The sequence below is a fragment of the Struthio camelus genome, chromosome 16 (genome assembly GCF_040807025.1).
Source record: "Struthio camelus isolate bStrCam1 chromosome 16, bStrCam1.hap1, whole genome shotgun sequence".
In the NCBI taxonomy this organism is placed as follows: domain Eukaryota; kingdom Metazoa; phylum Chordata; class Aves; order Struthioniformes; family Struthionidae; genus Struthio; species Struthio camelus.
This window is the reverse complement of record NC_090957.1, coordinates 18,452,819-18,467,107: the sequence shown is the minus strand read 5'-3', so window position 1 is coordinate 18,467,107 and position 14,289 is coordinate 18,452,819. Positions and strand designations below refer to the sequence as shown.

The following is a 14,289-nucleotide window of genomic DNA, read 5'->3' as shown; positions in this document are numbered from 1 at the left end:
CACGGGGGCGCAGCCGTTAGGGCCGTTGTTGCCCCCCCCCTCCCCCCGCTCCGCGCAGCCGTTAGGGCCGCGCCCGCCCCTCGCGCTGAGGGGGCGCTGGCGGAGAGCGGCCCCCTCGCTGAGGCGCCGCGGCGCGCCCGCCGTTATCTCCCTGCCTGCCACCGGCCTTCGTTCCTCCTCCTCCTCCTCCTCCTCGGGGCTGGCGGCGCCAGGCAGGAGGGATTCACGCACCGGGCCAGAAGCTCGCCCGTCTCCACAGCTCCCGAGGCCGGACCCGGCCCGTCTCCACGCGCGCCTGTCGCGGCTTACAATTTTACAAGTAGTTTACAAACGTTGCGAGCGATTAGCAATTACAGGCTTTAATTTCCCATTTCGCTTTCCCCCGCTGCCTGTAACGCTGCCATTTGACTCGAAGACAACTGTTCTCTGTAGTGCTTTTCATTTTATTGACTGCACTGGAGCATTATGCTTGGGAATCGTTAAGTGCTTTGTAAATGTAAATTCATTACGGCATGCCGAGGGAGAAGGAGATACTTTCTTTTCCAAAGACGGAGGTATTTTCCACACCCAGCTGATGAAGAGATACATCTTACACGGAACAGAAACCAGGTCTCACCTCTGGTCATGCGGTATAATTACTGAACTATTACAAAACTGGCAAATCAAAATTTGTATGCATGCTAAATAAAATAAATATTCTAGAAATGAAATTAGGTCACAGCCTACAGCCATTTTAAAATAATACAGCTTATGTCGACAGAAAGTTAGAAGCTGACTTGCTATAGTTGACTTCTTGGCATTGACATTCATAAAGTTCTGAGGATTTAAGCTATCCTTTCAATACATAATGTAATGCATCTTTCAGAAAGGCCACTCTAATTACCAAAATTCCCTCAATTTGACATTCAAACAGGGCAAATGCCTCCTTTTAGCAACCAAAAATCTGTTCATTACTACACGTCAGGCCATACTGACAAATCAAGCTGTAGTTGCTTATTTTGAACAAATCAGTACTGCTTTAGATTTTTCCCAATTTATCAGCAGGTCTCATTTACAAAGACATCTGTCATTCCAAAATCTGAAATTAAGTGGACTTTTACACTTTTATTAGTAAAATTAGATTTCTTTTTAACATGCAATATAAATTTCAAAAAAGTCTCATCTATGAACACAAATGCAATAAAATATTTCCATGTGATATAGGTAAGCACAGTTCCTGGCTGTGATGGCATTAAGATAAATCAGAACTGCAATGCCTTTGTTTAGACAAGGTCAGAGACAAATAATTTCTCACAACATCACATTGAAAGCATCAAGTTGTTTAACATACAAATAGCCTGTTTAGAAAAATAAGAGATTGTGCCCATCATTGCCTTTATGTAACAAAGGAAACTCTTTGATTTCAGGAAACAGTAATTTTCCAATATTCCTAAATATGTACATAGAAAGATATGATGGGGACAAGTGCTATCATCACAATGTTTAGCAATACAGGCTCAGTATGTTAAGATAACCATTTTTTATTTTTTGCATATGAAAAAACAGAAATTGTACAGGTTTCTTAGATTCCTTTCTCCACTTTGATATTCCAACTTTATTTTCAAGCTGTGTTCCAGTGAAATACAACGTGGTTCCCTAGATCACAATGACAACTGTTAGGTAACAGACATGAATCAAAATCCATAATTTTGATTGAAGATTGATTTTAGTTCAAAAAAAACTATCTACCAGAATAATTTTTATTGTGTAATCGCTTTCAGTATTCCCCGGAGAACTTTGTAACTCATTAATTGTTGGCTTTCTTTTGGAGGAAAACAGGGTCCACGTTCTGTCACGTATGCATAAGGAAATCTAAGCACCCACAGTCCATCGGATGGAAGGGTTATCTCCTGTTTCTCAGGGTAAAATACAGGACAAGGTGGTGGCCCCGGTTGAACCTGAAAAACAAAATGGAGATGTGAGCAGACAATCAAACATCATTAGAATAAAAAGCTAAAAGCAAACTGAATCCAAAGAAGTCTAGTAATTCTTGGCTACAATCAAGTTCCCCGCTCATGCAGTACTGAAGGTTGTAACAGCAGAGTTCAGTACTGTAGCACAGATAATGTTGAACTGTTAGCTTACTCCAAAACGTTCAACCTATGTGAAACAGGAGTTTTGCATAATTTGTATTAAATGACCAAGTCTCATTCACATGAAGAGCTGGTGTAACGTACAACAAACAGCATAACAGATTTTCCCAGTCAAAACACAGCCTTAGGTGTCATAAGCTAGTGACATAGGTTTAAACTGGGAATGAACAGCAAAATAAAAGTCATCACATATGGACCCTTCAATTCTTGCCTCAGTTTCAAACAATAAAATGATAAATTGCTAACTGCATTGTTTTTCTTCCACTCCAGCCCGCTCTCCTCTAAAAAGATCATTTGAAATGCCACCTTTAGTGTCAGATGGTTTCCAGTTTTCACACAAGCAAAAAAACCAGAAATTAGTGAGACTGGAGGACAAGTACACAAAGATAAACATCTTAATTGCTAAAATATCTTTACTGCTGAAAAACTGTAAGTGTTTGTAATGCTGGTAGAACTTCAGTGTTAATGTCAGGCTTCAGTCAGTACTCTTCCTTAACTTTGAAAACAAAACAAGTGGCATCTGAGTAACTGAAGGTGTCCATAAAAGAGGACAATTCCATTGTTTTGTGGTTCAATATGGATCTTGTGGCAATTTTCAAAAGCTAGAAGGGTTACAAAATGTTCCAAATCTGCTTCCCCTCCCATCGTTGTATGCAATATGTTTTATTCTGACTCTCGTTCAGTAGCACTACTATACAATGTACAGCAATACCTATTGCCCTATTCTAATAAACATTTATGTACACAGTTATTGAAGGAAAATACACTTGTTCATATTTTACTTTTTTAAAAACTACGGTGTAAATGGAGCTCTTTCCTCTGTTTCTTAGGGACACACTTGAAAATAGGAGAAAAATCTCCAATTAAAGACATCTTTTTACCTCTGAGATTCAAAGGGTAACTAATCATAATAATTCACCTCAGCAATGAGTCACTGCTTTTCTCTATGACATTTAAAATGTTAAATTAATTCTTACATAGCCATTACTCACTTATGATCTTAAAAAAAAAAAGATTATTACAGCACATTTTCTGTAGCAGAGTTATCTTAAGTGCTCTTTCAATCTAATAGAATGCTCTGAAGTCACCCTTGATAAAGTATTTCTAAAATTTATTTTCTAAAAAGTATAAAGCTGGCATAAGCCAACCTTGACATTTGAAAAAACAGCTGTTTAGAAGACAGGTACCAGCACTATGGCAGACTTCCCTGCTCCAGCTATCATGCCATTTGAAACCTGAACTGAGAACTCCTCCTAAAGAAACAGGCGAAATTTGTTGCCAAAGTCCATTCAGTCATTGACCTTTCCACTAAAAATGTTAAGTGGCAAGATCGATTTGTTATGAACCCAACTGCTCAGCAGTGAACTCACATTTCATTTCCAAGCTCTTTTACCTAGACAACCAACAGTCCACTACTGGCTTAACAGAACTTGACTGAAGTTCTGTTTTGCATTGCAATGGGTAAGTATCCCTCCAACACCCTTTGCCTATCCCTCCTGTGCCTCCCAGGCCTGCAGGGGATGTTGTAACTCTCCACTCTTTCTCTGCAGTTACCAGATTCCCTTTTCCATTTCTTACCTGAGGTGTTAATGTTATTTGCAGTGGAGCATCAGGAACCACCACAAAGAGTCTCATAAACTGAGCATAATGTGGCTTGAGTCCTCGTCCCTGAGTCGATGACAGGATGTACAGTGGCATGTCAGAATTGAGGGCTTTGATAGCAGATTCCTTTGGCCCCCCTCCCATCACCTTCATGACCTTATCAGGCCCTGAACACATGAACCTCCTACCACGTGCATCTTCATACTCAAATCCTACAAAAGCTCGAGCTATGTCATCTCTCCGTCTTCCTCTTCCCATCACAACTGCGCTTCTTTTTCCAGGAACAGCTTTGTTAGGTGCAGGCCAGGAATTGGTATCCAAGTCTCCTTCATCTTCGGTTCTTGTCCTGATGACAATGTCCCAAGGCATTAAGTAGTTTGTTCCCGGGATAAAGCCTTGTTGGTCTAAGCCAGTGTGGAAGTTGTAAGCCTTAGCAGGGCCCAGCTTGACCAGTGCCCAACTGGAGAATTTGGGCAAAAGGCCTTTGGGGCAATTAGAATGGAGCATCCCAGGGAGGTACTCGACAGTGGATGCTTGGCGATCGACCAGGCTTGGCCTCTTCTCACTTTTGGAGTCCCCACTCTGCCCGTGGCTTTCTGCATTGTCACCTCCACCCTGGGGGTCAGGCGGGTAAGTGCCCAAGCTGCCTGTCGACTGACCCAGGCTGAGGGCTAAGCTTAGGCCTGTGCTTTCTCCCTGAGTCTGAGGTTCTTTTTCTTTAAGTTTCTCAATCTCTCCCTCTGGAGGGGCAGGCGATGACTCATCCCTAGCAGGTGCTGGATCAGGTGTGCTTGGCTGAAATACAGGGAAGTTGATGTGCTCCAGTTTCCCACAGCATTTCTCTTCCAGCAGCTATGAAAAAGAATGAGATTAATTTTACATCTTCCATCTCAGTGATGAGGGAGTTCAAAGTCATAACGTTCAGTAAGTATAATTAAGTATAGCAAACAGATTAAAAAAAAAAAAAAAGGAAGATTCCAGAGGTTTGCACAATGTGAAAATAAAAGCATCGATGGGAGTACAGCTTATGCACACCACGGATTTAAAATTTACAGGAACCAACGCACTTGAAATGTAAAGATGCTTCTGTCTGCATAGAGCGGTGGAGACAGAAAGTGCCCATTCTGATCACCCAACTATACACACAATTTCTGCTCTCAGAAGTCTCTTCCCCAAGACAATATCTACACATTGATAGGGTTAAGAGGAAAACTTACTCTTGGTCACTTCAGAATACAGGCTTTGTTGATAAAGCAAAAGTGCTGCTTGAAATAAAAGAAGAGACTTAATAGTTACCTGGTAGAAGTCATAATTAGCTGCTTTGATATCAAACGGGTCATCCCGAGGCGCTTGTTTCCTTCCACAGTTACAGGCACCAGTGGAACGAGCCCGGCTGTTGTGGTACAGAACTGGAGGATTTCTATCTGCTTCTGGCTTCTCCCCTAAAAGTAAATCAGTCAAACCCAAGAGAAGTAGCTTGCTATTCCTAGAGATTGTTTCCCTTCATCTACTGCCTTCTCCTTGCTATATACATATGCAAAGTTATTTGCCAGCAATGCCAGTTAATTGGGAAATTCCTTCTCCCTTTCCCACGTTCATCACGACGTAGTGAGCCTTCTTTGCTTTTAGAAGCTCTTCCTAAAATGCATATGTAGTTCTTCTGCCTGCAATAAGTGTATTTTACACAGTTTCTGATCCTTGTTCAAGTCAATCGAGCTATTAAAAAAGGGGGGGGGGGGGAGGGCACAAAGATTTTGAGATAAGTTTTATCCTCTTTTATATTTCTCCAATGTGACATCTTTAATTAGCATAGACAGAAGCAAAGTTACGACTAACAGTGGACTTATATCTAAACATTACTCAACAAGAGTAGAAGTGTTTTCAATTTGTTTTAAGATCACATTTAGGGGACTACACAGCACAAGAACATGAGAATAATCATTGCACATTGCACTTTTAGAGCACTGATAGCATAACAGTCATTCATGACCATCTATGGTTTCTTTGATATTCTAGTCCTGTGCAATGCAAATACATCACACACACTCCCATCACATGCAATAAACTGCAAAGGAGACAATGACTGAATTGACCATGAAAACTGAACTATTTCCAAATAATAACGGTCACTCCTGATGGGGATTAGGCATCTCAGCAGGGCAACATAAAAGAAGTTTGAATAGCAACTCTAATGTAACTAACCCCACTCTAAGAGAATGAAGCTTTAAAGCTGTCAAGCTTTCATCTTCCCTAAATGTGCAAGAAATTCTTGTGTTCACCTTAAGACAAGACATTTTAAAGCACAAACAAAATTAAAATACAAGAACCAACCACAAACAAGCTTCTTTACCTGCTTTTGGGAGCAAATGGAATTTATGCACACAGTGCTGGTCAGTTAAACTTCGCTCTTCGCAAAGCTGATGTCCATTGCTCCAGAACTTGAAACAGTCCTCGTTAAGCTGCATGGCATATTTATGAAAGGCTGGTCCACGGGCATGCTGACTGTACACACGCAAAGCTTGCGCCAGTTGATTCTTATGGACTGTCATGGTGTAATTATGGGGCAGGTTGGATTGATATGCACTGTGGGCCATGGGGAGAGCTTTCTGGCAACGGTTTTCAGAGAATTTAGTGTCTATGTCTAAATACCCTTCCAAAACTTTGATGCTGCCCATGATTTTCGAACTCAGTTCCCCAGTGAGAGAAGTTGGGTCATCATCTTTGCCTTCAATGGTCACTTCATACAGTTTTAAAGCTGCAGCAACCCACTTTTGGTAGGTTGGGAGCTCAAAATGAGAAGGCTGCGGGTTCCTCCCCACACTGTCATCGAAGCCCTTCTTGCTGAGCACCAGCTCCACATGCTGCCACAAGAACTCCTTGAGGGTGCAGTCCACAAGTTGCCCGGAGGAGCTGGAGCTGCTGCTGCTACTCTCTGCATAGAAGGACAACTGCTGTCTGCCATGCCGCATCATCTGGTACCTCCTGGGTCCAGATAAGGTGGGAGCCAGCAGCGAGTCGGTCTCTCTCATGGTGCAGTTGCTCCTCAGTTGGTCGAGAAGCATGGCCACTGGATCCTCTCCATCCTGGGCCCCGCCAGCCACGATGTAGACGAAGGCCTGGTTAGCAGGCACAGTGAAGAGGCAGTTGATACTCTGGTTGGTTAGCACCCTGCTCTTTCGGAAGATGCGGTAGATCTGGTCCTCCAGCGCATGCTGCAACCTCCTCTTTGGGGAGTGCTTCTTGGGGGGCGGCTTTTCCAGGTGAACGCAAGGGTCCTGGCCCCTGCCTGGGAGTGGGTCCACCTTCAGGGCCCCATTGAGCTGGAAGAGGAAGAGGAGGCGCGGAGGGCACGGCCTGCAGTTGAGCTTCCACTCCTTGCCCACCGGGCAGTCTTTAATAGCAGCCTTCAGAGAGGGCAGGACCTTCTGGCGCAGCCCATCCAGCGCCCTGAAGACGCGGTCGTAGGTGATGTCAAAGGAGCAGGTGGGGTGCACCAACAGCAGGATGTGGCAGACGGAAAAGAGGTAGAGGAGGCTCAGGCAGTGCAGCTTCTCCTGGTGCTTCCAGAACTCGTGGGCCTCGGCGTGGGGCAGCGGGGCCGGGGAGCCGGGTGGGTGGCCGGGCCCGGGCTCCCTGCCCTCGGCCGCGGCCAGGTCGCCGCAGGCCCGCAGCAGCTGCGGCGTGTCGCAGATGGAGGTGAGCACCAGGTAGAGCACGCGGCTCTCCTGGCTGTAGTAGGCCTGCAGCTGGTTGTAGTCCTTGGCCGCCGGCTCGCCCTCCTGCCCGGGGGCGCCGCCCGCCGCCTCGGCCGCCGGGCCCTCCCGCTCGAAGAGGGGGAAGACCTGCCGGTCGCACACGGTGCTCACCAGGGCCGCCTTCTCGGAGCACAGCTGCAGCGCCGTCTTCCCGAAGATGCCCACCACGCACACCTCCTCCTCGCCGGGGGCGGCCGCGGCCACCGCCGCCGCGCCTGGCCCCGCCGGCGCCCCGCCGCTCGCCTCGGCGCCGGCCAGCAGCAGTTCCCGCAGGCTCACGGGCCCCACCGGCGCCGCCATGGCCCGCGCCGCCGACAGCGGCATGGCCCCGCCACCCCACCCCCACCCCGCGCCGCGCCTGCGCACCGATGCCGGCACCGCCCCCGCGCACGGCGCACGCGCAGTCCCCGGGCCGGGGGCGGGGCTCACGGAGGGCAGCGAGGAGGAGGCATCGCCGCTCGCTGCTGCAGCGTCGAGGGGAAAGTAACTTCACTGCCGCCATTTCCGATACAGGCTAGAGGCGGGGGGTTACGTGGACACAGAGACAGGAAGCAGCGGTCATAGGACGTGTATCAGCGATATTTTGCAATAAGCCAGTAATAGCCATCATAAAATACAACTGAGTAGTGGTAACAGGAGCGAAGCGGTCGTTAGAGCGAAACGAGTTGACGCTATCTTTTCAACACTAGAGAGGAGCTCTGAGTACTGTAGATCATCAATACTGGAAATCTCGGAACATCTCCCAGAGCAGCCCAGTTCTCCCCAGACAGGCAATTCCGTTGCGCAGCGATTCTCCCCAAAGGCGCGGGGTGGATCGGGGCGCAGCGCTCTGAGGGACACCACCACGGCTGGGTTGTTTTCTGCCAGCAGAACCAATGCAGGACTCTCCGGGAAAGCAGGTCCTTATCCTGGGCTGGAGGGAAGGGCCACAGGTACAGACACGTGGTCTCTACGCCAACTCTGCCACGGAAGCAATGGCTGTAACTGGGAGAAGCCTCCGCTGCAGCTGTTTGTGAACTTGCCTCGAAACTCTAGAAGGCTTTCAGTTACCTGCCTTTAAGCGATGCAGTCTCTCTTTTTACATGATACGTGAGCCAACACCAGCCAGAAATGACACATACATTAATTATGTCATACTTTCTTAGGCACGTAAGAATTGTATTGTTTGTGGAAACTTGCAGCCCCGCACTTTAATAATATTAGAGCACCAAATTGCTTCTTTTCTTCGCATCTGTATAACTACGGTCAAGATCTTTTTTGTTACAAAAATATAAAAATAATATTAAATTTAAGTGAACAAATGCACTTACATTACAAGCAGCACCAAGCCAGGAACATAACAGTCCCTACTTATTTTTTGAAAGTTTCAGCACCAGCCAAATATTAAAAGGACTCAGAATATTTCATTCAATTGTGTCCATTAACAGATAAGATATAACCAGATTGAGACACATTATAAAGATGCTGCCTTTAAAAAGCAGAATTCTTCTAAAGGTTTTTCAGCACTCCCCTTTCTCTTCTGCGTTAGATTTACTTACAAATACATTATGCCTGAGTGATAGGAAAGTGGGGTTCAAGTGGCTTCCTCACCATAACTGAACAAAATACACTGTTCCATAAATCTACTTCTGTTCATCGAAGCTGTTTGCAGCGTTTAACCGGGCTGGAGAGGGACTCTTCGGATGAGCCATCTGTTAAAACAAGAACAGGGTCAGACCTTAGAGCATGAACTTGGTACCAGTTACTACTCGGATAAACTATAGTGTAATTCTTAACGGATACTTCATAAGAGAAAACAAACCTAGCAAATTGTTAAAATAGAAGACACTATTAGCCCTCAGATTTTTTTTCTCCTAGAAACTGGAACTAGGACGTGAGAGACGGCATGAGGCACAAAAAAAGCAACTCAGAAATTTTTCTAAGCATTGTCAAACAACCTGCTGAAAGGCAGGGCAACAGCATCTCCATTTTGTAGTTTTCTTACCAGTAAAATGGGAAACAGTAAAATAGGCATCCTTATTTGTGAAGAACTTAGCCCTTTTGGATGTCAAATAAGAGGCAGTAACTTCCATACTTAGTAGTAATTATAAACTCAGTAACACTAGTTCCTGAGGATTTTCACTTTCCATTAAGGTACCTTATGTCCTCAAGGGACCACACATATCAATGGGACTGCACTGTAGGAAAAAAATCTGTATGCAATTCTACGGTATACTGCAATTTTAAAGCCAGTTTATTGTTCTAAAAAGAGAAACACAATGACTCGCCTGAAATTTGCGTCGTAGTGCCTGTGTCATTATTGGTGTCAACCCAGTGCCGCACTCAATGTTTTCTTTAGCGTTTAGTGGAGTGCCCCCAGGACTTCTGAAAAGATTGGAAGCAGCAAGGGGAGTTATTATTAGTTCTCTAATTTTTTTGAAAAACAAAATGAGAATAGAAAGGAGCTTACCTTTGCATATTGACTTTCTTAAGATGTTTTCGAAGATCTAACTGATTTTTAGCAGGGGTACTAACAGAAGAAAACAGATTATTAAAATAAAACATTTCTCCATTCTGTAAATAGTGCTCATCATTATTCTGAACATAAAAATCAAATACCAAAGAAAGGAAGAAGACTTCTTACATTAAGCAGTTTGTAATGTGAGCTGATGGCTTGGATTTAGGTCTCAGACTAATGCTCTGTAAATCTGAGACTGTAATTAATGCCCTGCGTGTCTTCACTGGTGATCCTGCCTGAAGTCAGAAGAGAAATGTTACTACAAATGAACTTTAAAAGGTCTCGCTGAACTGAAATCCATTTAATATTTATATTCTGAAAGACTTCTGTGGTTTAGGGCTTCCTTGCTTTTTTGAATCTTTAATGTGCCTTGGACAAAAATAGAGTCTATTAAAAAAAAAGACTTCTGCAAACCAGATTTCAGACAGGTGAAATAAAGCCCAAAATACATTGACAATACTCACACAAACATAAAGCTACATGGAAGCTCTACGCCCTTAATCTTAATTTAGGAGAATTGTCCTGCACATCAGCCCAGATCCCTCCATGAGACTGGAGCTGGTTACTTAATCTGTTCACTTCAAATGCCCACATGCAGAATTAGAAGGCTTACTTAAAATGTCTTGCTGGGTTTTCAAGAGAAAGAATTCTCTCTTGATGAAATTCTGTGATTCTATGAGGGGCTGAGACAAGCACTGCAGGAAATGCACTGGTTCTTGTGCAGAGTTTGCCCCGATACGCCATCATCCAGCTATCTATATGCTCTCTAATTTACCTTGTCCATTCTCAGGTTGCTGTCTATTTTCTTCAGTTTTACATTCAGAAGATCTTTGAGAGTGATATGCATTGGCCCATCTTTTTTTAGTGATGTCTCCTGAAAACAGAGGGGATTTGGAAGGGAAATTGTGAACGGTCTGTCACTTGCCGGTTTTAAAGACAAACATTCATGATGGACCCAGGTCCAAAGAACCCAGCCGCAAGTGAATAAATAGAGGTTACTGCCTACCAGAAGTGCTTTAGAGCTGCTGCCCCGTTTGAGAAGGAGAGGTGCTGGAGGCAGCTGCGGTGGGGGCAGAGGTGGTGGTGGCGGTGGAGGCGGAAGAGGTGGAGGGGGTGCAGATACAGGTTGCAGTTGTACTGCAGAAGGCCCAGATACTGATGACGGCAGCTCCGCCTGCGTTTGCACAGGAGCACCCAGAACTGGCTTATTACACCTTTGACAAAGAGAATTTTCTGAAGACAAAGTTGCGATTCCATTCACCTGGAAAAAAGTATGAATAAATAAAAGAATATTAAATGCCCTGACAAAAGCACGCAGAATTTTAAGAACACAGCTTCTGACTTCATTTGGTCCAGAGACTCATCAGCAAACCGGTTCCCTGCAACCACGAAGTAACTGCAGCTTAGTAATGCTTAACGTGTGGAAGAGGTGAAACACTACACAATGAGAAGGTCTCAAGATTTCAGTTTCTCCTCACAGATCACAGTTCCTTACATGCTTACACAAGTAAACATGACCCTGCCCCACTGGGTTTGAGACTGACCTGGAGTATTCCTTGTAATCTGGAAAGTTCAGTTTCCAACTTTCCCAGCTGCTCTCTAAACGTATTTAGCTCCTTTAAGTAGATTTGCGATGGAAATATGGTGTCTTTAACCACTTTAAAACTCTAAGCATAAAAAGAAACCAAATGAGTGCTTTCACAAAGTTATATTTCCAGGGACAAGGCTACAGGTATGATTCCTACTGAAAGCTCTATTGCAAAGTCTTTTCATTGTAGTCGACAGAAAGGCACAAAGCAAAGACAGACATTTTCACCAAATAATTTAGACTCGTTCTATAATTTTTGCTTTGACAACCAATCTTTGAATATTAATTGCAACCTCCTTTACCACAACGGCCTTAAGGCTGGGCAGGAACCCAAAGAGCGACTTTCTCAAAAAGGCATTTAACTTTATCTAGGAATTCTAGAGTTTAATCCACATTTGACCTGAAAAGTTCATATATGAACACAATCATCTCTGCTATTAAAGACAGACTGCCCTCTGTCATTGCGAATCCTCCTGATACTGCAATGAAAGTTCCAGCTTCATGTATGCTTTTAACACCCACAGCGGCCTTGGACAGTCTTCTCATACTTGATCCTACAGCAGTAACCACAAAATATACTTTAGATGTTTCAGTAGATAGAATTAAGTTTTTAGCCTAATTCAGGAATCTGACTGTAAATCCTGCATCTGACTGCTAAGAACAATCTCACATACTGGCAAAAACAGAGAAGCAGAAAGTGTACCTGTGTAACAGTGTTCTGGCACCAACAGTACAAAAGCGATGCTGTTACTGTAAAGGGTTTTACTACAGTTTTTACACTGGGCAATGCTAATGACCAGATTGAGGACAGACGGCTTTGGACAGGAGATGTGTTCAGAGGAAGATCACCTGCTGACCTAGGAAAGAACATTTCAGAATGAAATCCTAATTATATTTATATTTTCAGTCTTTTAAAAAATTAACCGTGGTCAATCATATGGAAATTACAAGTACCAGCAACAACAGTTGACAAAAGAGTAAACACAGGCATATGAGACCAGGAAAGACCAGCATACACTGTGAGAAGCGTTGCAGCACTGATAAAGAAGGAAACAAAAAAAATCTCAGATTTGCAGTACATTTGTTTCCAAAATGTACTTCCTGCACACTAAAGTTAACATTAGATAGGATACTAGAAAACGTACAAGATGAAATGATTTCACAGCAGCCAGGTCAGGACCTAGATAGGCTCCAACACAGTTGTTTTACCTCGGTTCCGTATTATATATGGAGAAAACAATGGACCCAGAAATTAAATTAAAGAAAAAGTGCAAGGTAAGCCCCTTACCTTGGAGAGGGACAACCTGAGCCCTGGAAGTTAGTTGCATCTCCTTTTTTTTCCATTAGGAATTTTGCTCTGGCTCTCAGTTTTCGTTGACGTTGCTTACGCTTTGCCATTGCTGTTAAAAAAGACGAATTTAAAGCTAATTTATAGAAATATTCCCATTTTCAAGGGACAGAACTGTCACAGAATAGAGAGGAAAGAACATGGACGGCATCTCAAAAATCCAGTTAAAAGTCAGTCACAATTGTCTTACTAGAAGCATCATATGAAATAGACAAAAGATTATTACTTCCTCTTAAGTACCTCTGATCCACTAGGATATGTTTGTACACAAGAGAGATGAGTGAAAAATACAAAAAAAATATCATTTTATCTGTTCATGTGTATCAGTGCTTTCTGGTTAGGTCTCACTCAAGGGCTTTCGATGGCAGTTTTTCTTTACGCTGACAAACATTGCATTCTGGGAAAAATTATGTCTCTGGAGAACATAGACAGAGGACACAAATGAAGAAAACACAAAAAAAAAGGATCCAGGGCTTCCAAAAATGTAGACATTTGCTCGAAGGTTACCTAAACACTTCGGTTGTTAAAGGTGCCCTCCGCGCCCAGGCAATACCCTTCTTTCTGCTGGGACTCCCGTGAGAAGCCTAATCGCAGAGATGGTGCCAGACCCCCACATCCCTCATCTGTGGAAACCAAACTTAAAAGCTATCCCACCTGAGGGAGGGCAGCTCTCTGCCCTGCTACCCGCGGGCTGCTTCCTGAGCCATCTCAGTCCGTCCCACCAGACTCCTCCTGAGGGGCTTCACGCACATTGAAAGTTGAGGCTAGAGACACTACTGATTAGTAGCAGCATTTTTGCCTTTAATCGCAGCTAAGGGTTACGCGACCCGCTCTCACGCCGTCTTTTGGGAAGAACCCCGCTGGGCAGCCCCGGGCTGCCTCTGCGGCACCCTGACAGGCGCAGGCCGCCTTCTCAACGGCTGCGGGGTTTCCGTTAGGCGCTGAGGCGCTCTGGGGGCACCGCGCAACCCGGCCAGGGCCTCCCGGCGGGGGATGTGGCCGAACCCCACACCTCTGTGGGCCCGTATATGTGCGTACCGCTACAACCGGCTCTGCCGCAGCCCCTGGCCCGCCGCGCTGCCGCAGGCACCGGGCTACCGCCCGCGACCCCTCGGCTGCGAGAGGGGCGAGGACGGGGATCCGCCGCCTTCCCCCCCGCCCCGGGCCGCGACTCCCCCTCAGCGCCCCCGCTCACCTCCCGCCTGGCACCCGCCGATTCAAATCGCTCCTCGCGCCGCTCCCAGCCAATCGCAGCCCCGCTCTCTGCCGCCCCTCCCGGGGCCGAAGCTAGCTGGGCGTTGATTGGCCCCTGGGAGGACGCGGGCCCGAGCTCCACGGGAGAGCAGACGGACGGGGAGCGGGACCAA

General features: G+C 45.3%; 2 protein-coding genes across 9 annotated transcripts; both read right to left on the bottom strand.

The window, feature by feature from the left end:
* Positions 1–1,089: 1,089 nt before the first annotated feature.
* On the bottom strand, positions 1,090–7,815 carry SMG8 (SMG8 nonsense mediated mRNA decay factor). Its single transcript, XM_009673005.2, has 4 exons — positions 6,085–7,815; positions 5,031–5,176; positions 3,711–4,586; positions 1,090–1,937 (listed from the first exon to the last, which is right to left on the bottom strand). The coding sequence occupies exons 1-4, from the start codon at positions 7,811–7,813 to the stop codon at positions 1,740–1,742; spliced, it is 2,949 nt and encodes a 982-aa protein (XP_009671300.2). The 5' UTR covers positions 7,814–7,815; the 3' UTR covers positions 1,090–1,739.
* A 234-nt stretch (positions 7,816–8,049) lies between these two features.
* Positions 8,050–14,266, bottom strand: PRR11 (proline rich 11). Of its 8 annotated transcripts, XM_068910492.1 has the most exons (12): positions 14,118–14,141; positions 13,577–13,662; positions 12,863–12,974; positions 12,278–12,431; positions 11,531–11,653; positions 10,993–11,247; positions 10,762–10,860; positions 10,113–10,222; positions 9,939–9,998; positions 9,757–9,853; positions 9,080–9,180; positions 8,050–8,402 (listed from the first exon to the last, which is right to left on the bottom strand). In XM_068910492.1, the coding sequence occupies exons 3-11, from the start codon at positions 12,970–12,972 to the stop codon at positions 9,112–9,114; spliced, it is 1,077 nt and encodes a 358-aa protein (XP_068766593.1). In that variant the 5' UTR covers positions 12,973–12,974; positions 13,577–13,662; positions 14,118–14,141; the 3' UTR covers positions 8,050–8,402; positions 9,080–9,111. The 8 variants fall into 8 exon arrangements, with proteins under 8 accessions (XP_068766593.1, XP_068766592.1, XP_068766590.1 ...); XM_068910491.1 differs by lacking the exon at positions 13,577–13,662 and having other exon boundaries at positions 14,118–14,248; XM_068910489.1 differs by having other exon boundaries at positions 8,050–9,180; positions 14,118–14,174.
* Positions 14,267–14,289: the final 23 nt, after the last annotated feature.